Source organism: Gossypium arboreum, chromosome 5 (genome assembly GCF_025698485.1).
Source record: "Gossypium arboreum isolate Shixiya-1 chromosome 5, ASM2569848v2, whole genome shotgun sequence".
Taxonomy (NCBI): domain Eukaryota; kingdom Viridiplantae; phylum Streptophyta; class Magnoliopsida; order Malvales; family Malvaceae; genus Gossypium; species Gossypium arboreum.
Genome location: NC_069074.1, coordinates 69,520,417 through 69,543,086, shown reverse-complemented (window position 1 = coordinate 69,543,086; position 22,670 = coordinate 69,520,417). Strand labels below are relative to the sequence as shown.

The following is a 22,670-nucleotide window of genomic DNA, read 5'->3' as shown; positions in this document are numbered from 1 at the left end:
AGGTCCTTTCTAGTGAAATTCGCATTTATAACACTAAATCGAAACATCAAAAATGTCACACACAAATTAACACATATCATAGGCATCAAAATAAATTTTAAATTATTTTTATGCCTCGGTTTTGTGGTCCCGAAACCACATCCCGACTAGGGTCAATTTTGGGCTGTCACATTCACGAGCTTCTAAGTACTATAAAATAGGGGGAAAATAAAAGAAGTAAGCATTACACGCTTAGTAAGTTCGTATAACAGAAACTAAAACTTACCATTTTTGTTTATTGAAATCTAGGCATACAATGTTATGTTTCCATTCATTTGGCTAAATGGCCTAATCACATACATTTCATTAAACATGTTAGTCACCAAACTATTCATATAAATCAAGTAACATAGATGAGCTCATCATGCAATATTCTTTCAAGTCATTATCATTTCATCTCAAAGCACTCATGCCATGTCAAGAGTTATATGTTCGTAGAATCATTGAAATTTTAATGAAAGCTCAAGTAGTACACTCGAGGTGTACGATTCATTAATCCATCAATTCTTATTGAGGGTACCCTTTAGGTACTTAACCAAGGAACACACTCGCGAGCCACATGTCGTATAACAGGATTACCAGTCTAGGCTAAATACCTTTATATAGCATATGCTCACAAGAGCTCAATTAGGGTTACCAATCCAGGCTAAACCCTAAGCATAACGTGTGCTCGAAAGGTATTATATCGGGATTACCCATCCAGGCTAAATCCTTTTTATAACAAGGTCATTAGGATTACTCATTCGAGCTAATCTCGTCCACAACAAATGCAGGACCCTACTTGTTTCGGGAAAGTGCACACAATCATCGGAGTTCAACATCCAATCGGGACTAGCCCTTTATCACCATTTCAAGCTTATTTCTCATTTTTCATCATAGCATACAAGTGAAGCACATCAACATAAATCACATTACATACAACACAACAATTAATTAACATAATTACATGTTCGATTAAGTTACACAAACTCACCTCGACACTTGTTCGCGTAAAAGTCTACTGATTCAAAGTCTTTTCTTTTCCTTGATCTAACCTCAAATTAGTGTTTTCTGGACCTATATAAATGAATTTAATCATTAATTTCATACATTTCATACTTAGATGGACTCAATTGACATCCTAGGCAAAATTACCATTTGCCCTAACTTTTCTAAAAATTTCGATTTTGTCCTTAGGCCCAGAAAATGAAACTTATACAATTTACTCCCTATTCCAAGCATAACCAAAGCCCCATTAAAAATTTTCCAGCACATGTATTCATAAAATTTCAGAATTTTTCATCAAATTTTACAACATTTCATTTTAGTCCCTAAATCATGTTTTCATCAAAAATTACTTTGTAAAAGTTGTTTATCTATCAATTATCTTTCATTTTCTACCATAAATTTCTAATTTCCAACATAATACATCCATGACCCATTTTCATACCTTGATAACTTTTCAAACTAATCTTTCAAATAGAGAGATTAGGCTATCCCGGTTTCAAAAATACCAAAATTACTAAAAACGAGATAAGGGAACTTACCTAATTAGGCCTTGAAAGCTTCTTTTCTCTCTCCTAGGGTTTCCATGTGTTTTTAGGTTGAAGATGATGAAAATAAGATGATATAATTTCTTTTCATCTTTTAATTAATTAAGTATTTTGGTATTTACAATTTAGTCCCTTGTCTTTTTCTATAATTCCATGGATTAGTTACCATAAAAATCTACATACTTTTATTAATGGTCTAATTACCATATAAGGACCTTAAGTTTTGAATTCCATAGCTATTTAATCCTCATTGCTACTAAAATTCAACTTTTGTATTTTACGAGATTTCGTCCTTCTCGTAATTAGGTACTAAATCGATAAAATCTTCATATCAAAATTTTCACATGCCATTTCTATAATATTATAAGTCATATGGTAAAATAAAATTAAAATATATTTTGGATTGGATTTGTGGTCACGAAACCACTGTTCTGATTTCACTGAAAAATAGGCTGTTGCAGTCAAGGTGTGTAACAAAAACTCAAGAAAATAGCGAACGATGAAAACTAAAAAAGGAGATTGCTGATGTTACACAACTGTGTAGTAGGTCGTGTGTGACACACGGTTTTGCGACAAGTCGTGTGTTGGACCGTGTGAGACACACAATCTAGGCCAATTGGGCTGTGTGGGCCCAAATTCTAAAATTTTACCAAAGGACCGTAAGCGTCATTTGAGTCTAATGTAGGCCTTCCGTAAGGTCCATATAACATAAATTAAGCTTTTAAACATGATTTCTGATGTTATGTTAGTGTGAAATATTGACGTGTATGCATGGTTATTATGATGTATGCTCGACATGATCTATAATAAGGTAAGTCTGATATATTTTTCATCAAGCATGATATGTTTCTATTATAAGAGTATTTATGACATATATATTCTAATATTCGATAAATTTTTTATGTGCATTGAGGTGGGATTTGTGTTTTGGAGGAAGTGTAGGCAGTTTAATTATCTACCGTATTTGGTGGCTTAGCCACATGTATAACTGTATTTGGTGATAAGTCACCTATTGATCTAGCAGCTAAGCTGCAAATATTTTGAAAAGTGTCATACTGACACTAAGCGGTGTGTAGGGCTAGATGAGTATTTGATACCCTATATGTTGTGTTAGATGGTCGTAGATGGTGTTAACAGATGGGGGTAGGAATATAAATCTGCATTTGATATGTTTTGACAGTATTTTTGTATTCGGGATATGTCTGAAATGATTTCTGTTGGTTTTATGATATGTTACACACTGAGTTCGAAACTCGTTCTTTGTTTGTCTATTACTATTAGGTAACCCTCAAGTTCAAGATGGGTCATAGCAATGGGAGCTTGATTAAAACGTTAATTATTTGGTATTTACAAAAAAAAAAAACTGGTTTATTCTATTTTGGACTATTTTGGACTGTTTAAAGTTTGAATTTTATTCTGATTTCCATTTTAAAGTACTTCGACATGATTTTTATGATACTCACTGTATTTGCAAAACTATGGTTTTCCAACAACATATTGCATTTTAAAAAATCGAGTTAGATTAAGAATTTTGCTGCAAATCTAAATATTTAAAAAGTATAAAATAATCAAAGATTTTATGGAATTTGATTAAAAAAGAAATGATCGCTAATAAATTGGATTTTTACTTAGTAATAGTTAGAATCAACTTTAAAAATCAAACAATTTCTGGGTTTTTTTTTTCAAATGTTTTGCAGTAACATCACTAGATTTGGCCATAACGTCTAGGCCGGGTTTAGGGTGTTACATTTGATCGTATCAAAGCCTAGGTTCAAAACTCGGGTTATGATTTGGGTTCAAATTTTTGTAAAAAATGTTTTATTTGAACAAAATGTCTTTCTACTAAAATCTGAAAAACAAGTTTTTGGAATATCAAGTCTGCAACACCAATCATGTAAGTACTTATGCTTTAGTTAAACTTCTTAGTTAGAAACAATATTGTAGTTTTAATAAAACTCTTGGTTTAGTTAAAAACTATAGCGACACTGAAAATATTATGATATGATCTTTGACATAAGACATTTGATAAGAAAATTTAAATTGATACATAAAATTCTACTAATGTAGATAAAATACAATAAGTGCACGTGGAACTCGTGGATGTGGTACCCATGAACACTGCGGGCCTCAAAGAGGAGCTCAAGCTGAGCCATCTTTGATAGGCAATATACCCAATTTGGATACAAGTGAAACCATGGGTACACATACTGCTGAGACTAGGTTTTAAGCTCAGACGGCTAGGGATGATGTATTGCCCCAAGCTATATTGAGAGTTTTAGAGAGGGTTGTTGGGACCCATTCTAGATTTGAGAGCCGAGGGTCAGTAACTGAACAACTCCGGTCCAATGGTACTGAGTTGTTTAGGGGCGTTAGTGGGGTTACTCTGGCTGTGGCCGAATATTGGTTAGGGGCCATAGAAAGGATTATGAACGATATCTACTACACTCCTGAGCAAAAATTAAAGGGTGCGTGTCGTTGCTTCGCGATGAAGCTTACCAGTGGTGGCTAACCATTGATTAGGGTACTCAACCTGATCAGATTACTTAGGAATATTTTAAAAATGCCTTCCAGAGTAAGTACGTGGGTGCGAGTTATGTGGAGGCTCGTAGACACTATTTTATAAGCCTTACTCAAGGGGATATAACTATAGCCGAGTATGAGGCCAAGTTTTTGAGGTTGAGCAGATATTTTCGTGAGCTTGTCTCAACTGGTTACAGCAAAAGCATTTGTTTCGGGGAAGGGCTGAGGTATGACCTTAAGGTCTTGATAGCTCCACAGAGGGAGCGAGATTTTTCCCTCTTGGTAGACAAGGCAAAGATTGTTAAGGAGGCCAAGTGCAATGAACGCAAAAAGAGGGACTAAAAGAAAGGTCGGACTAAGACTATGAGGGATACGGGGCCTTCTAGCTCTGTTCAGCGACCTAAGAAACGGGCCAGGTTTGATGGGCCTCCACAGGTTGAGGCACCAGCTGCTGTTACTAAGACTCGTGTTTGTGGAGATAGTGGTAGCACCATCCGAGCGAATGTTAGAGAAGGTTAGGAGCTTGTCTGGGATGCGGGTCTATATATATAGGTAATCGTGCAAGTTTAATCTTCCTTCAACATTTTTTTCATAATTTCATATTTTTAAAATATATTTTAGAGTTTTATAAATTTTAATATTTTTTATTCTAAATATTTTTAAAAAGAATTTTCGAATGATAAAGTATTGTGGGGTTATCATTTGACATATGACAAATAATGAATGGCTATAGATATTTTTATAAGATAGAAAGAATTAGAGTTAAAATGCAAAATTTCACCATGCTACCCGGAAGTATTAAAATTTATCACTTTACTTTATTCTGTCTAATATTGGCCCTATTAATTTGAGAATATGGTTAAAATTTTCAAATGAATTTTATGTGATTGAGTTTTATCATTAAAATTTGAATTTTGTTGAATTTTACCACTGATGTTGTTTTTAATTAAATTTTATATTGATTTTGATGATTTTAAAATGAATTTTAACAAGAAAATTAATTTTAAATATTTTATTTTAATAATTAACAATAAGCTAATTTATAAAATATTAAAAACTATTAAATTAACTTAAATTTTTATTTAATAAAGAAATACTTGAAAATAAAATAAAAATAAAAACAGAATAAGTTTACTTTTTTATATATAAATCATTGTTTTTCTATTATTATTTTTATTTTTAAGTATAATATTAATTTTATTAAAATTTCACTTCAAATTCTTTTAAATTAAAATTAAATAATAAAATTCAATTAAAAATAAAATTTTAGTAACAAACTTTAATAAAAGAAAAGCAAAGTGACAAAATTAAAAATAAAGTTAAAACATAATGGTAAATTATATTAAGCTCAAAAGTATAATGTCAAATACTAATAAAAAATCAGTACAGAAAAATTGAAGTAGTTAAAAAATCGATTAAATTATTTTTTTTAATATTGAAAAGAATTTTTAATTAAACCAACTAGAATGGTCAGACCGATAAATTGATGGCCTGACCAATTTAGTCAACGGTCTGATTTTAAAAATATTGGTCAATATTATAAAATGTTATGTCCTCATTTGGGAAAAGAACCTGGAGGACCAGAACGAATAAAAGGCATACTTTAGGACTAAATGATGCATTAAGGCATTAAAGAAAAATCTCTAATTGATTGTATCAATCTCACAAAGTCACAATGCTCCCCTTCCTCTCTAAAACCCCTTCATTAATGGGAGCAAAAAACAAAGTTCCAATAGCCCCAATTTCGTAGTTTAGAATGGCTACTGTATCACCAGCAATTGCAACTTCGCCACAGCCATTATCATTCTATTTGAAGAAAACCCATCTCAATATCTTACCCTCCCATTTACATGGCCCTACTGCTCGAAGCAATGACCTCTTTTTAAGGTCAAAATTTCAAAACCGGAAGTATTTTCCAATTCCTTCGACCCGAATTAAAGCTTCCTCAAATGGGTTTCTTAATTCAGCTCATACAAGCAAAGAAGATGAAATATTGCCTTCTTTTGAGGAGGCTCCAGTGAAAATCCTCTGCTGGGTTGTCTTCTGGGCTTCTTTGTCTCTTGTTTGGTACGCTGCATCTGGGGACGCTAAAGCGGCTACTGTTGCTGCCGACTCCATTAGAGCTTCAAGCTTTGGCCTCAAGATTGCCAATGCGTTGCGTGGCTTGGGTTGGCCTGATGAGGCCGTGGTTTTCACTCTTGCAACGCTTCCTATTCTTGAGCTTCGGGGAGCTATTCCTCTTGGTTACTGGATGCAACTCAAGCCTACACTCCTGACAATATTATCTATTCTTGGGTTAGCTTTATTTTCTTTTTCGTTAATTGAGGATCTTTCAAGTCTTTAGTTCATTATAGCTTCATGTTTATAGAGTTGAGCTTAATTGTTGTGAAAGATTTTGTTTTGACCAGTTTGCTTATGGAAAATTTTGCTTCAATAGTTTCCATAGAATGCATACTTGTCACTGAAATTTTAAGTCAAGGTAGCATTTTTTTGTTTTTTGTTTTTAATAATACTGAAAGTTATTCATAGGGATGTAAAATAGGCAAATATGCTGGTAAGCTATTTGGGTTAGTTTAAGGAGTAAAATTTATATTTGGTTTGATTACTCTGAAGTCAAGCTTGAGCAATTTGAGATATTGAACGAGCTAATTTTACTATTCTAATGCATGTGCTTGAGTGTACTAAAAATTAACAGTTAATTTCTTATGCATAATTGTTCTGGGAAATTAAATAAGCTGATGATAATTTTTTTTTTCTAAAAGTAACATTAAACTGCAGGAATATGGTTCCAGTGCCATTCATTGTACTTTACCTGAAAAGATTTACTACATTTCTTGCTGGGAAAAACCAGTTTGCATCTCAGTTACTTAACAGTCTCTTTGAGAGAGCCAGACAGAAGGCTGGGCCAGTGGAAGAATTTCAATGGCTTGGCCTAATGCTTTTTGTGGCTGTTCCTTTCCCCGGAACTGGAGCATGGACTGGAGCCATTGTAGCTTCGATTCTTGAAATACCCTTCTGGTCAGCTGTATCAGCCAATTTCGTTGGTGTTGTGTTTGCCGGGCTTCTCGTAAACTTGCTGGTGAACCTCGGTCTCAGGTACGCCATTGTGACCGGTATCTTTCTCTTCTTTATATCGACTTTTATGTGGCAAATCCTTCGGAATATTAAGATGTCTTCGAGCGCATCAAACTAATGTTGAATTACTTATTGAAATTGCCCCTTTTTCTTTTAGCATGTCTGGATTTGTATGATTCATCTATCAGAATCTTAAAGGGCATCTCTGTTATATATGCAAACCCTTATTCAATAATTAAGATTGTGATTTTTAGGAGCAGAGACTTAGAACTATACATGGTCTTCATTTTCTTGTTATCCGTGATCCTTGAAAACATGAAAAAGTGTAGAAAATTGAACATTATATCTCACATCCCGACTCCAAGCTGCATGGAATTCAACCATTAGTAGGCAAAGTCATGTGTTAAATCCTCTGTCAGTCTGTGAGATTGAATGAAAATTAATCGAATCAGTTGGATTTTCCAACATCCTTTGCAAAGTGAACACCGTTACTATATTGCTTCAACTATTCATTTTCTTAAGCATTTACGCCGGGTTCTATATGAATATGATCTCCAAAAATGAAAAAATAAAATAAAATAAAAATTCTATACATTTACAGGTTTACAGAAAAATCTCAACGGGCTAAACACAATGATAACGTGAAGGTCAATTTCTGCGGATTTAATATTTGTACTTCACTTTGATCAATTTTTATCCGAGTATTTTTTGGTTTTTGAAATTTTAGTCTTGAACAAATTGTATAAGTTAAACCTGTTTAGTTAAATTTTATTATTAGTTTTGTATTATATTTAAAGTTGTAGTTTTAGCCCATATTCTCCAATTGGATAATTTTTAATTTCTATATTTTTGAAATCTGAAATTTCAGTTATAATGCAAACAATAGTCCTTTAATCTATTAATTGGTTTTTATAAGTAAAATGTAAGAACAAGTTGATATATCATTACGCATGTGATAATATGCTGGTCGCATCAATTTTTGAAAACTGCAAAATTTAATAAATTTAATAGTTATCATTTAGTTAAAAGCTAAAATTTTAAAAGTACCAAAGATTGAAAAATGACCAAATTACTAATGCACAATATAAGAATATAAGTACTAATAGTAGAATTTAATTTAAAAACAAGATAGTAATAGTATTTTGAGTAAACTACTCAATTAATAACCCTAAAATAGGGTTAATTCTATTTTGGTCATTCTACTTTTTTTTGTTAATTTAGTCACTGTTATTAGAAAAATTATTCAAAATGATCACTTAACCATTATCTCATTAATGGATTGCTAACTAAACTTGCTAAAAGAGAAAATTATTCTTTTAATCTTTTTAAAAATTGCAAGATTTTAAATTAACCCCTTTTAAGTCCTCATAAAAATCCATGTTAAATAACATCAAAAGAATGCTAGATCTATGTTAAATAACATCAAAAGAATGCTAGATCCAGCTTTTAATATGCTTCTGCTATCATCTTCCCCCACTATCTCCTCTGCTTCTTCCAATCTTAAAATTGAAGTAAATTTCTTAACTGTGCATGTTTTCTAACACTTTAAAAAATAAAAATAAAACCATTTAAAAATTAAAAATATAAAAAATTTCAAACTTATTTATAAAAATTGAATATTTAAATTCTTAGAAAAATTCAAAATTTTCTAAAATAATATATAATATTTCAAGAAAATATATAAAAGCTCAAAATATTGAAAAAATTATAAAATTATAAAAATTTAAAAATATATAGAAAATTCAAAATTTTAAAAGAAATTAAAAATGGTATATGATGTTGAAGGGGCATGTTGCACCACACACAAGTTGTGGTGCGGCACGAAGACTTCAAATGTAAAATGGGTAATATTAGGGCATCGTGTCGCGCAATGCATAGGCTATGTGGCGACACGCCTGTGTTTTCAGCCGAAATCGGGTCATTTCAAGCATAAAGCCTATTGAAATTCTATTTATAACCGCTGGTTTTAGGTATAAGAATACATAATCTAAAACACCTAAAAGAGAGAAAAAAAATCCCTTTGGAACCACCACGCGTCTTCCCCACCATTGAGCCTTGATCTTTCGCACTTTTAACATCTGATTCACCTAAGTAAGTGTCCATGCCCTTTTTTCATTTTAGTTTTCATACTACATCGATCAAGAATCAAAGCTTGTCGAAAATCACCCAAGGTATTGTGCTTGAAACTTGTTCTTTATCATTTTTATTCCTTGGGTTAGTTGTTATTATACTTTAATTTTAATATGGAACCATGAAAACAACCACGATCCATTCAAGCAGCGATTAATCTCAAGGTCAATCGCTTCCATGATGCGAAAGTTGAACGGTTCTTTCTTCAAATGAGTGGACCATCGTTTATATAAGAACGTGGGTTTTATCCCACAATGCGGCATGTGATGAAATATGGGAGTTGATATAGTTCCATCATTGGAATAAATTCTTTGCAACCCCGACTGAACCGACAGTTGACGCAGTAGTTTATGAATTCTACACCTTCTTAAAATATAAAGAGAATCGCAAACAGTGGGGCCGAGACGATCATTCATATGTTCGTTTGAAGGAAAGAGGTGTCGATTGCACAGCACACAATTTGTCAATATTATGATGCCTTGTATTATACCCATGACCATTTAGAAATGTTAACTTTAGTTACATTCGAAGACTTTTATATAGAGGGTATAATCAATTGAAGGGCGTAACGAGTGGACCTGCCAAGCCAACTTTGAGGTACCCCTTAAATTTAACATGGCCATCATGTTCCTAATGGCCAAAATATGGATGCAATTTATTTATACCCGCTTAGCGACTACCAACAATGCCTCTGACGTTAGTGCTTATTGAGCGGTTATGCTTTATTCAATCTTGCAACATGAACAGATTTGTGTAGGCCACTGGATTTACAAAGAGATGCTCAAATGTGCACGACATCGAAAGCAAAGTATGTACTTCCCACATCTGATTACCGTCCTATGTTACCAAGCTGACGTCCCCACGAAGAGCGTGATTGGGGACAACTTGTACGACCAGTTTCTCGAGCTCCAACGCAAGCAAAATCAGGAGGAGCAAAGAAAAAAGCATAAGAACAGTTCCCAAGGGTCGATGAAGAGGAAGGAAAAGCACAAACGTCAAGGATGATGGGCTTTACTGATATGTCGATATCGCATTAGTAGACCCGTTCTATGTAGGACATAGAAGACATTCTGATTCGCATCGCGAAACAGAATAGGTGCCCTACACCAACACTTCTCCCTGACATGCTCGAGAGGTTCCCACCACCAGACGAGGAGGGTGACGATGATGATGAGGAGGATACCCCTATTGCACCATCGGACTATGAGTAGGTATTTCGCCTAGACCACTCATCAATGAAAGGCATGGTGATCCGTAACTCGAGCTAACACAGCTCGACCCAGACTTCGGGAAGGCAGGAAATGAGAGTGCTGGTGAGGCGCGATAGGGGCAAGGCCCAGATGAGGGAAGAGTCAGAATCTGAGTCAGACTACTTTTAAACATTTATATATTTGGATTTTTGTATTATATTTTTATTTGGATGACTTTTAATTTTTGCATTAGTAATTAGTTAGGATTTAGTATTTTTCATAAATATGTTTGTGTGCTTTTATTTTTCTTTGTAGAAGCCCTACAAATTTTTTACGGCATTACAATTGTGAGCAAAAATCGAAAGGAGGAGTAGTCCCACCAATTGGGATGCACTTACCACGCCAATCGGGTAATTTCTTTCCCTTACATTTTTATTTGCACATTAGGGATAATGTGTCAAATAAAGTGTGGGGTCACTTAGGAAAATTTAAAAAAAATTTCTTTCCAGTTATTTTATTTTCCTTGTTTCTAGTTTTAAATTTTCTTTTTAATTGCATGTTTGTGTATGAGCTTGTAGAAATACAAGTGATTGGTTAGGAGCATATACCTAGGTTGCTTGTTTAAATTATAAATTTAGCTTGAAATTAAATAATTTAGGTTATTTATATTTAGACTAATTAGTTCAGTTTATTACATTGTCAATAGGTAAAAGAGATTAAATATACCAAGGGATAAAGGTAGATACAAAGAGGTATTTATATTTATAGAAATATAGGATGATTGAATTAAATAGAAAATACTAAGTAAAATCCATGGTTATTGAAATAGTGCAGTATGACTAGTATAACCCTTATAAAAACTGCCCAAGAAAAAATCTTGAGTATGTTGGCACATAAAAAAATCATAAAGGTTATCACGGAAATATTGCTACATTAGAGTTCAAAGCATGGGCAAAAACAAACTGAGTAAGAAAAATATTATTTGAACTGTACTCTACAAAAATAAGTACTATATTCATATATGCATTTTGATGGAGAAATATATTTGATTTTCTTTTACTTGTTTACTTTGTAATTTATTGAACTAATCTATTTAGGTGTAAATAAATTTGAATTGTTTAAATTTCTAGCTAGAATTGCCAATTTAGGCAAATTTTCCTAGTGTCGATGCTCCAACCCAATCTCGTGTATTAAACTGGCTCAAGTACAGTTTATTGTCTTTACATGTTTATTTCTCTTTTTTCAATTTTAGTTTTGTTTAGTTTGCTTGAGGACAAATAAAGACTTAAGTGTGGGGGTATTTGACCTATTGTCAAATGTACGCAATAGTTAATTCAGGTCAATTTTGCACTTAAAGAGCTTGTTTTCTATACAATTTAGGATTTTAATTTATGTTTGTAGTATTTAGGCCTTAGGATTAGAAGTTAATCTCCTTGATTGGTTTATCGATTTAATTCATTTATTTGTCTTTATTTATTTATTTATTTTTGTTTGTTATATATTTTTAATCTTATTAATTTACTTTATGATCCATCGTAATATAGGAATTAACTATTATTTCTTAGACTTAGTATTGTAAAAACTATTGTCATTATTTGTTCCATCCTCCCTTAGGTACGATCCTCTAAATACTTTCGATATTTCGTTTTACAAGTATATTACAATTTGGACATTACGCTTGTAGGCACCGTTATTCTCAATTCTTATATTTTGGTGTTATATTTATTCTATAAACAATAACTCATTTATAGGCAGTCATTGACTCTATTAGTATGTCGCATTATGGACCAACTTTCAAAACAATTTCATGTGCTTTTTACTAATCATGCAATTGTCAACACATCATCTATCACATTTATGCACCTTTATACTAATACACTCCATTCATTGTGCTAGCTTTTGATCCTTGTTCCGAAGAATCAATATTTTATTTCATGTCACTCGGTAGAGCCAATAGACCAATTATATCCACCGAACCTCCAACATTCTTCCTTGTTAATTCGAATACCTAAGTGTTCCCCTGCAAGGTCGAGTTGTCACCAATCATGGTTTGCATCAAAGTGTCATACCGGAGATGAAACCTATAATACTGTATCTTTTTTTTACCATCATAAGTATCAACCCTCCGTTACCTTTTTATGCCATTCTGAATACAAAGCTTATGCACCAAGAAAGGAGTTTTCATACCGATACATATGCAAGACTTATGTCTACGATTTACCAACATTAACAATACATGCATCGCCCCATTTTCCACATTCCTTTGACATACGAACCAAAACCAAAGGTTAAGGCGACTTACCTAAATATACAGCAGGACAATTTAAACAAGTTAATACAGTTAATAGACACAAGGTACAAAGGAACTCACCAGAAACCTTCACACTGAATTTCCTACTCGACGGGTTCTTATTCCTTAGCACTGGACCTTCTCTTGTATATTTGGCTAAAAATAATCAAATAACTCTTTTAAATACAACAATTGAAATTCAACGAAATAACATGAATTGGTAAACGTTCAAATAGTTTCCAAAAGGAAGTTTTCTTTCTGTCCAATATTTAGATGGAAACCCTAATGGATAGCTCTTACGACTACTTCGTATCTGGTAAAACTTAAAGAAGGATTTAAGACTTTACTAGCAGACAACTTAAAGAAGGTAGCTTCTATAAGCTTAACAATCAGCTCTTCTAAAATCAATGAAGAACACTTCTGAGTTTTCTTCGATGATAACGAAGGTGAGTAGAGAAGATGAAATAAAAAATTTCTATCCACCACCGGGTTATCCTATTTATAGCTAACTATAGTCCAAATCCCACTCAAAGTAAATCTCTAATCAGTAATCATGCATACACGCTTCCACTAATTAATCACATCCTATGAGGCTCTTCAAGTGTCCTGGTTATTAACACGTTACCTCCACTTGGATGTCAGATAACTTAATCATGTCCCACTAACCACTATTTCTGATATACAATTACGTTTACAACGCAAAACACTGGTAGTAGACATTTTAGCGAAATGATATTCCAAATAAGGATCTTGCCAAAACAAGGAACTCACCAACTCCAAAATAAGAGTCTGCAACCTTGGAAAAACTTAGCGAAATACATTAGTAGGAAATTTTTCAATGCTAACCAGTCTAAATCTCGCGACTTAGGTGGTTTCTCCAGAACAACCCTCCAATCATATCAGTTCGCCAAACGAGGGTGTGACAAAATAAGAGCTTTGAACCTCATACCTTAAATCATTTTCTCACTCTTACTAAGCTCTCTTTCTCTAGGTTTCAAACCCTAAGTACTTGAATGATGGAGATTATAAGAGAAATAGCTCAATCAAGGTTTTGGTGAGAAGATTTTAATAAGAAATGATGAAAAAGGGTGAAAGATGAAGAGAAAAATGGGTAGAAATGGTGGCAAAATGAAGAAAATTCTTCTCCATTAGAGTTAGCTGCTACTTGAAAGAGATGAGAAGATATTTCTCATCTTTTAGTTTTTTTAATAGTATAAAATACATGGTAAATGATCAACAAATCAAAGGTTATTAAACATGTGATAAAAAAAAAGGTTATTTTTAACACTTAAATATCAATTAAAAGGCTTCATCATCATCTCATCATCACAAGTCTAATTATCTCTAATATTTAATTCCATATATGTTCCAAATGACCAAATTACTTTTAGTGAAAAAATTACTTTTTTGCCTCTAGTGATGTATTTTTACCCAATTGGGCTAGATACAGTCCAGCTGACATAAATTATCTTTTAAAGGTTTCTCAATAACTTAAAATTAATTACTCCATCAAAAATTCAAATTTCTCATATCAAAATTCTACTAAATCCCTTAATAATAGTATAAAGTAAAATCAAATAAATTTTTGGGCGTTACATTTTATACTAGGTTAAAATATATCATAAGTCCTTATACTCTTCATGAATTTGGAATTTATTCTCTGTACTTTTACTTTTGAGAATTTAGTCCTACTCTTTAGATGTCAAAATTCAGATTCAACTGTTAACACTTATTAAAATTATTGTTATTAAATTTAGGCTCATTACAATGTCATTTTTTAGTTACGTGGCTAGCAAGTGAGTTTTTTTATTTAAAGATGTCACATCAACAAAGTTAACAAAAAAATTTAACATTGTTAATAATTGGACCTGAATTTTGAAAATTGAAAAGTAAAATGACAAAATTCCTCAAAACAAAAGTACAGGAGCTAAATTCCAAATTTATGACGAGTACATGGGCTTATAGCATATTTTAACATTTGTACTATAAAACATTTATTATTAATATATTTATAATTGTAATATATATTTACCATTAAAATATTAAATATTTTTCAACAATATATGAAGAATATTATTTAAACTTGAAAATTATTATTTTTAAAATTTATTATTAAAATGAAAATTTAATATTAAATAATTTATTATTTTAATAAATTATATTAATTATATTAATAAATTAATAAATTATTGAAAATAATTAAATATGTATGTTTAATAATATTTAAAATTATAATATTTTATATTAATATTTTAATATATTAAATATTTTTAAATTTAATTTTAAATTTAAAAATTATTATAATAATATTAGGCTTGAATACAATTAATTTTATATAAAAAAGTAATTATATTTTTAAAAGGTAAGTCATTTTATTGGAAAAAAGATTTATTTTTATTGACTGTAATTCATTTTCTGTTGACTAAATTGTTTTCCATGAAATAAAGAGGAAAATGTAGAAAACATTTTCATCATTTTCTATGAAACAAATGTCTTGAAATATTATGTCAAAATCAACCGAGTACTAAAATAGTGATTCTTTGTAGATACAATTTTGACTTATATTTGAATGACAAGTTATTTTATCTATTTACTTAATATTTTTACTATAAGTTGGTTTTGCTATTTTCATTTTCATTATTTTAAAAATATTATTTTGCTCTCTTATTTATTTTTAAGATTAATCGATTTTTATTATAATTAGATGAATCGATATTTTAAAATTTTAAAATATCATTTTAATGAATTAAAAAATAAATACAACACAAGTAGTTGTAAAGTTGGCAAAAATATTAATTAAATTTGGTACTTAATATGGAGGATTTCAGGTCAACAAGTCAATCATATAATTGAGAAATGAGATTTTATTAGATACTCGTTAATTAATATACATTCACTATTTACTATTTTTAAGATAAATCATTACTTGGAAATCCAAGTATCTACCAATTATGATTTTCTTTTACATTCTCATTTTGATTAATTTAAAATTTCCAAAATGAAATCTTTTAAGTTCCACCATAATAAATATGAATTTATTGAGATTGGTATATTTATTTTCTTGTTTGATATTTTTTAGTTTTGGATATTAAGTATTTAAAATTAAATTATATTGCTGATTGTCGGTGTATAGAGCTAAATTCTAAAGATATATTTATCTATTTATATTATTATAACGTGACTAATTGATTTTACTATCACCAATTAAAATACAAACTCAATAAAATATATTAAAAACAATTTCAAATTTACAATAAAGGTATTTAAGATTTTAAATTTTAATAAACAAACACCTATTCATTATTATTCAATTAAAATCAGTGTTGTTTATGGATTAGATTGATTATGATATTAATTTAGAAAGTGGTTTTAAACCAATCAAATTGAAAATCGGTACAAATCAATTAAAAATTTAGTGGAATCAAATTTTTAAAAATATTTTTAAATATTTAAGAGTTTTATTTGGACCGATGAACTGGTGACTATCGATCTAATTTAGAAAATATTGTTTAAAGGCTAATTTTATTAAGTTTTAATTTAATTTTCTTTCAAAATATAATTATTTTTAAAATAGTTATGTGTAAGGGTACACTATATTAGCTGTTTTTTTTTCTTTTTGGCCACCTACAATAATGATTTTCCAACTATTAGTAAATTTTTTATTTTCATCTTCCAACTAAGAAAAATTACAAAATAATCACTCAATTATTAAATTTTGACTTTTAGTGTTTTCATTTCTAGTTATAAGAAAAAACAAACTGAATAATTTGATGATTTTCACGTAATTATGCCAAAATGTATATTAACTGAAAGCAATACAGTATAATACACCAAAATGGAAAAGGATTTGGTACTACAATTGAATGCATTAAGCAAATCCAAAAAAATCCAAATTAAAGTAGAGTTTTCACCAGGTGCATGAATAAAATCAAACTAAATCAGATTTTGTCCCTCCTGAATCAGTAAGCTTTTAAAGACTTTATCCTATTTCTTTTTAAAACAATTTATATCTTATATTTACATACACCCATTATAGAGTCGGAGTTTCTCATCGAAAAAAAATGGCGGGCAAAAAAGGCAAAAAACGTTCTGAAACTTGCAATTGTTTTCCACTCTCAGATGAAGAAAATGTCACTTCTGATTTAATGGATACTACTTTGAACCAAAGAAGGCCTGCGGGATGGAGAGCTATTCCTTTCGTATTAGGTGATTTTTATTTTTTTATTTTGCTATTATTACATTCAAATGTATTTGTAACCGTTGTTTAAATCCTTGACCACTGATTGTTGTTTTCTGCGTGCAGGAAATGAAACGTTCGAGAGATTAGCATCGTACGGATTGATGGCGAATTTCATGGTGTACCTGCAAAGGGAGTATCACATGAACCAGGTTGAGGCCGCTACCATCCTTAACGGTTGGTCGGCCGCCTCCAATTTTGCTCCGGTTATTGGTGCTTATGTCTCCGATGCATTCATGGGCAAATTCTGGACCATTGTTTTAGGATCCTTTTCATCACTCCTGGTACGTTAAAGTTGACGTGAAAGTTGTTTAGTCTTTTCAATAACTTATGATTTCAACTGATGATGGACAGGGAATGATGATCATGACGTTAACAGCTTTATTACCACCACTGCGCCCACCGCCGTGTGCGGATGAGGACCTACAACAAGGCCAATGCAAACCCTATAATGGAGCCCATCTTGGGGTTTTGATGGTCAGCTTATGTTGGTTATCCATCGGCACCGGCGGAATCAAACCCTGCAGTATTCCTTTCAGCGTCGACCAATTCGATTTAACAACCGAAGAAGGCCGGAAAGGAAACAACAGTTTCTACAATTTATACTACACTACTCAAACTATAGTCTTATTGGTTACCCAAACTGTTGTGGTTTATATCCAGAATGATATTAGTTGGGCATTAGGGTTTGGGATCCCAACGCTTTGCATGATCTTTGCCATTGTTTTGTTCTTCGTTGGAACCAGAATTTACGTATACATAAAGCCTAAAGGAAGCGTGGTCGCCGGTGTAGCACAAGTGTTCGTCGCTGCTTACAAGAAACGCCGCTTTTATATTGCGGTTGATGGAGTCGATGGCCAATTCTATGATCCTCCATTGACGACAAGCTTGCTTTGCGTTAGAGAACTCCATCTTACCACACAGTACAGGTTCTTAAACAAAGCGGCTCTAGTGATCGATGATGAAGTGAACCCAGATGGTTCTTGTAAGAATCCATGGACGCTCTGCACTATCCAACAAGTTGAAGATGTTAAATGCCTTTTAAACATCATTCCAATATGGGTAACCAGCATCCTCGGCTTCCTCGCCATGAATCAACAAGGAACATTCACAGTCTCCCAAGCCCTAAAAATGGATCTTCAATTCGGTTCCACGATTAAAATTCCCGCCGGTTCAGTCGGTGTCATTACACTCATCGCCATCGCCGTTTGGCTCCCCTTTTACGACCGAGTCCTGGTCCCGGCCCTCGAAAAAATCACCAAGCTTGAAGGTGGGATCACAGTCCTCCAACGAATCGGAGTCGGAAACCTTTTCTCGATCCTAACGATGTTGGTTTCGGGATTCACCGAAACAAAGAGAAGAAATTCAGCCCTTTCCCATGGTGGCCTTGACGGAGTAGCTCCGATGTCAGTGATGTGGTTAACACCACAGCTTATCCTTATCGGCTTTGCAGAGATCTTCAGCATCGTTGGACTGATCGAGTTTTACAACAAACAGTTCCCGGAGCATATGAGAAGCATTGGGAACTCGCTGATCTATTTGACGTTTTCATTGGCAAGTTACGCAAGCAACTGGATAATTACCATTGTTAATGATGTTACAGGAAGGAGTGGAAGCAGCTGGTTGAGTGGTGACATAAACACAAGCAAATTAGACAAATTCTATTTCTTGATAGCTGGGATTTCTTTGCTCGACTTCGTCGTCTTCATGTTCTGCGCTCGAAGGTATCATTACAGGGGGCAGTGTTAGGATAAACTGAATGATAAAATTTGGCCTGGAAACTTGGTTATTATTATATATGTTGAGTGAAGTTCTGTATAGAGAGCACATGTTTTAAAATAAGAAAGGGAAATTAGCTTGAATTTGTAATAAAGGATGTTCAAGTTTGATCTTGTTGAATGAATCTTTCAGGATGCATCAGTCTTTGGGAAATGAAGTTGAATTATGTAATTTCATACAAGGTTTATTTGTTTATAAGGATTTTTAATTAGGTATACCCGTTATAAATATATAATCTAATGATACAATACTTAAAATTATCTATAACTCTTAATTTTAATTATAAATGTTTTTCATATGGCGACAATGACTCAGATATGAAATACAAATATTTTTCGACAATAGAATCAAACTCAGATTATAAGGTCTAGTTTAGAAATGTTTCTCAAAAGTATTTTTTAGGAGAAAAATTGGTCAGTTTCTAAAAAAAATGCTTTATGGCCAATTTTTTGCTTGGGAGAAGCACTTTTCTCCCAAAAAGTAGCTTATTGAGGAATATTTTTGTCCCAAAAATGCTTCTTAGAAATAATACTAAAGAAACCCTAAATATGGTAATAGAAAAGATTTTTAAAAATGAAGGAGAAAATTACAAAAAATTCGAACGATATAATTCAATGGCTTCAGAGTCCTAACCAATTGTGTCAGTATAACCAAATCTAAATAATAAAAAACTACGATTGTGTAAAAAAATTACAAATTGTTATAAATATCTTATTAAGTGGATTTCCATCATTTATACTTCTTATACCTATAAATAGAGATTACGAAGAAGTTTTGTAAATATCCCCATTGATTAATAAAATACGCTCTCTTTTACTCTCCCATTTTCTTTGTTCTTTATTCTCTGTCTATTTATTTTATAACGTGTTATCAGCGCGATTCTCTTTTAATTGTTTTTCTCCTTAAGTCACAAAAAAATTTCCTTTTCATCAAGCCTTGCCCCTTTCAAGCAACGACCAATGCAATAGCCGATCACTCAAATTTGCTACTCAAGTTGTTGTCAACTGCCTTTTAGAACTATTGTTATTTCAATCTTCAAATAAGGCTTGCGCATTATGGGTAATCATTATGCAAAGAAATTTATATAATCTTTACATAATATGTTTTCCTCCTTTGTTGATTGATTTTTGATAAAATTATTTTATGAAAAATATTATTACTTTAAAGTTTCTTTTAAACTAAGATTCTTTTATTAAATTATAGTATGTATGATATTTGGATGATTAGAATTTTTATGATTAAATTATTGTTATTAAATATGCTTGAAATTATTATATTATATCTTTTAAATTGAATTTATAAATATTTGATTAGAGCATCATAAAATTTTATAACATATATGTAGTATTGTAGGTACAAATTTTACTAAGTGAATTAATTTGGTTCAGCGGTTAAATGTTGTGTTTGTATGTAAGGTTTTGGGTTTGAATTACTTTCCTTGTATTTTTGCTATTTTTTCCCCATTAAACCCCTAACTTTGAACTTCTGATTTATATATTATTTTTGTAATGATAAGCCTAATGGTTTAGTGGTAGTTTTTTAACTCACCCTATTGTTTTCTGTTCGAATTCCCATTTGTGTAATTGTGAATTATGTTTTTATTTTAAATTCGGAAGAAAAATCTGTTTGGATAAAGATTAAATAGTGGAGTTGTGAGTAGTTTGAGTCTGTTTTAATTTTTTATAATTATTTTATTAAAAAAAGGATATATATTATTTTATTCTTTTAATTTAATTTAATTTCCTTTTACCATAGTTTCCCCTATTCCCACGTTCTCATTTGTTTTGTTTATCATTATTATTATTTTATTTTCTTTCTTTTCACGTTATGCTCTTCATCTTTTCTTTTTGTTTATTGCGTTTTTTCCTCCTTTTTCCATCGTTTTCAATCGGTTTTGATTCTATTACTTCCGTTTGGTCGATTTCTATCTGTAGAGGTAAGGTCTTATCATTTTTTATTCAGTTCTTTTGTTGAAAGTGTTCGTTGGGCGCTTGGGATGTTGGAATTTTGAGGTTGTGGTACGAAAATTAGAGTTATGTTAACTAATGAATTCGATACGTTTTAGGGGAAGATCGAGAGGCATTGGTGTTCCTCCACCAACGTAAGCTTTGCATAGTTGCTATTCATTTATTAGTACCAGAAGTCTTGTAGTTACATTTATATCAAAATTGAATCAGATGTGTAACAGAAAACTTGAAAAATAACAAATGGTAAAAAATCAAAAATTAGTCTGTCGACGCCATACGACCATGTGTTAGATCGTATGTGACACACGGTCATGTGCCAGATCATGTGTTTCACACGATGTAAATTTCTTTTAGTGTTAAATAAAACCATTAGTTTTTTTTTATACAAGGAAATTAGGAAAAAAAGTATTATTGAGAAAAACAATCCTATGTTTTGTAAAAAAAAAAAATCAACTGTTTCGAAGCTGGGCTTAAACTTTTGAAATTATACTTGCATTCGTATTAAATATTTTAAAGTAAACCATTCTACATATTGACGAATGGAATTAATATTATGATACTATTATGTTGAATAACCATGAAATTAAAATAAAGCATAAATGAATTATTTTTCATGGCATAATAAACTTTAGCATTTATTTGCGTAAGTTCAAGAAAATAGATTCTGATTTGATGACTTTGAAAAAGTTAATTATCACTACAGAAGGTTTGAATTTTGTGTGTTCAAATATCTATAGGTTTTCGGCTTTATTTGCGGAGTATGCTAAATTCACCTATTAATATATTTTTTGGTATCTAAGTTTAATAGTTTTTTTTTTAAAAATTTAGTATCTATGTATTTTTTGATCCAATTTACGTGTGTTAGACCATGTCCCAGATTATGTGGGCCACACTGGTATGTGAGTCCATTTTTTAAAAATTCCACTTAGACTCATTGATGGGTGTCGAAACCACCAAATATAAATTCTTACGACAAAATAATAGTAAGTTGAAATATAGAGTAGTAGGATCGAATTCACAGGGACTAGTTGTAGAATTTTGCCTTTTCTCGTGACCAGAATTGTTGTCGTGGTAATAGTTGTGCCCACAACAAGTGCGTTGCAACACTGAAAAATAAAAATGGGGGTTTTAAATTGATTAAGATAATAAAATAAAGAAATACGAAAAATAAAATAAAAAATATATATATTCGAAAATGCAAAAATAAATTTAAGAAAATAAAATAAATGAATAAATAAAATATTTTTTAAGCTTAGCCTTAGCCTCGATGTACTCCAATCTTGAATCGATCCTTGAAACAAAATTTCTCTTCCAAGCGATAAGCTGGTTATAGCAATCTAGGATCCCTCAAACTGCCAACTCTTTCTTTCGTAGTCAATCCTGGTATCACTTGCAAATCGACCCTTGTCGAATTTCCAACCATACAGCACATACCCGTAATTTAAAACTTTGACAGCCTTGCAATTTGAAAAGCCCAACTCGAATTAACGGCCTCAATGTGTGGGTCGTTTAAATCCTATCACTATCTCTCTTGACGGAATCCAACTAGCTTTTTCCAATTGAACACACCACTTTGTTCGCGGGATTTTGTATACAGCACCGCCGACTCAACTTCCCAATTGTAAGCCAAACGATTCCAACCCAACGCGCACTTTTTGAATTGAAATTGAATCAACTTTGAGGGACGAATTTGTACTATCCCATATACCGGAAAGATAGCAAATACCGAATTGAGAGGGTTTTTTTTTTAGCAGGTTCGTATCTCACGATTTTTTTGTTGGAGCAATTTCTGGGTTAAAGCTAAAAAGGATTTAGTTAATCATTAAAAAAATCATGCTTTGAAAGTGGTTTTGAAAGGGCTTTGGAAGGCAATTAAACCAAAAAACTAAAAGTTAAAGAAAAAAAAAATGA

At 31.6% G+C, this 22,670-nt stretch overlaps 2 protein-coding genes and 1 long non-coding RNA gene across 4 annotated transcripts; all 3 read left to right on the top strand.

Moving 5' to 3' along the window:
* The first annotated feature begins 5,701 nt into the window (after positions 1 to 5,701).
* LOC108450508 (uncharacterized) lies at positions 5,702 to 7,954 on the top strand. Of its 2 annotated transcripts, XM_017748166.2 has the most exons (3): positions 5,702 to 6,386; positions 6,870 to 7,187; positions 7,768 to 7,954. In XM_017748166.2, exons 1-3 carry the CDS (start codon positions 5,848 to 5,850, stop codon positions 7,850 to 7,852), a joined length of 942 nt encoding a protein of 313 aa, XP_017603655.1. In that variant the 5' UTR covers positions 5,702 to 5,847; the 3' UTR covers positions 7,853 to 7,954. The 2 variants fall into 2 exon arrangements, with proteins under 2 accessions (XP_017603655.1, XP_017603654.1); XM_017748165.2 differs by lacking the exon at positions 7,768 to 7,954 and having other exon boundaries at positions 5,716 to 6,386; positions 6,870 to 7,425.
* A 1,020-nt stretch (positions 7,955 to 8,974) lies between these two features.
* Positions 8,975 to 10,727, top strand: LOC128293345 (uncharacterized). Its single transcript, XR_008283527.1, has 2 exons — positions 8,975 to 9,337; positions 10,044 to 10,727. It is a non-coding gene; the product is annotated as an uncharacterized LOC128293345 (long non-coding RNA).
* A 6,011-nt stretch (positions 10,728 to 16,738) lies between these two features.
* Positions 16,739 to 18,973, top strand: LOC108452328 (putative protein NRT1/ PTR FAMILY 2.14). The gene is made up of 3 exons (XM_017750102.2): positions 16,739 to 16,982; positions 17,080 to 17,297; positions 17,368 to 18,973. Exons 1-3 carry the CDS (start codon positions 16,838 to 16,840, stop codon positions 18,760 to 18,762), a joined length of 1,758 nt encoding a protein of 585 aa, XP_017605591.2. The 5' UTR covers positions 16,739 to 16,837; the 3' UTR covers positions 18,763 to 18,973.
* Positions 18,974 to 22,670: the final 3,697 nt, after the last annotated feature.

Coding starts and splice junctions, on each gene's coding strand:
- LOC108450508 (XM_017748165.2), top strand. CDS start 5,848: ATGGCTACTGTATCACCAGCAATTGCAACTTCGCCACAGCCATTATCA. Junction 6,387..6,869: donor ACAATATTATCTATTCTTGG/GTTAGCTTTATT, acceptor ATTAAACTGCAG/GAATATGGTTCCAGTGCCAT.
- LOC108452328 (XM_017750102.2), top strand. CDS start 16,838: ATGGCGGGCAAAAAAGGCAAAAAACGTTCTGAAACTTGCAATTGTTTT. Junction 16,983..17,079: donor AGCTATTCCTTTCGTATTAG/GTGATTTTTATT, acceptor TTCTGCGTGCAG/GAAATGAAACGTTCGAGAGA. Junction 17,298..17,367: donor GATCCTTTTCATCACTCCTG/GTACGTTAAAGT, acceptor GATGATGGACAG/GGAATGATGATCATGACGTT.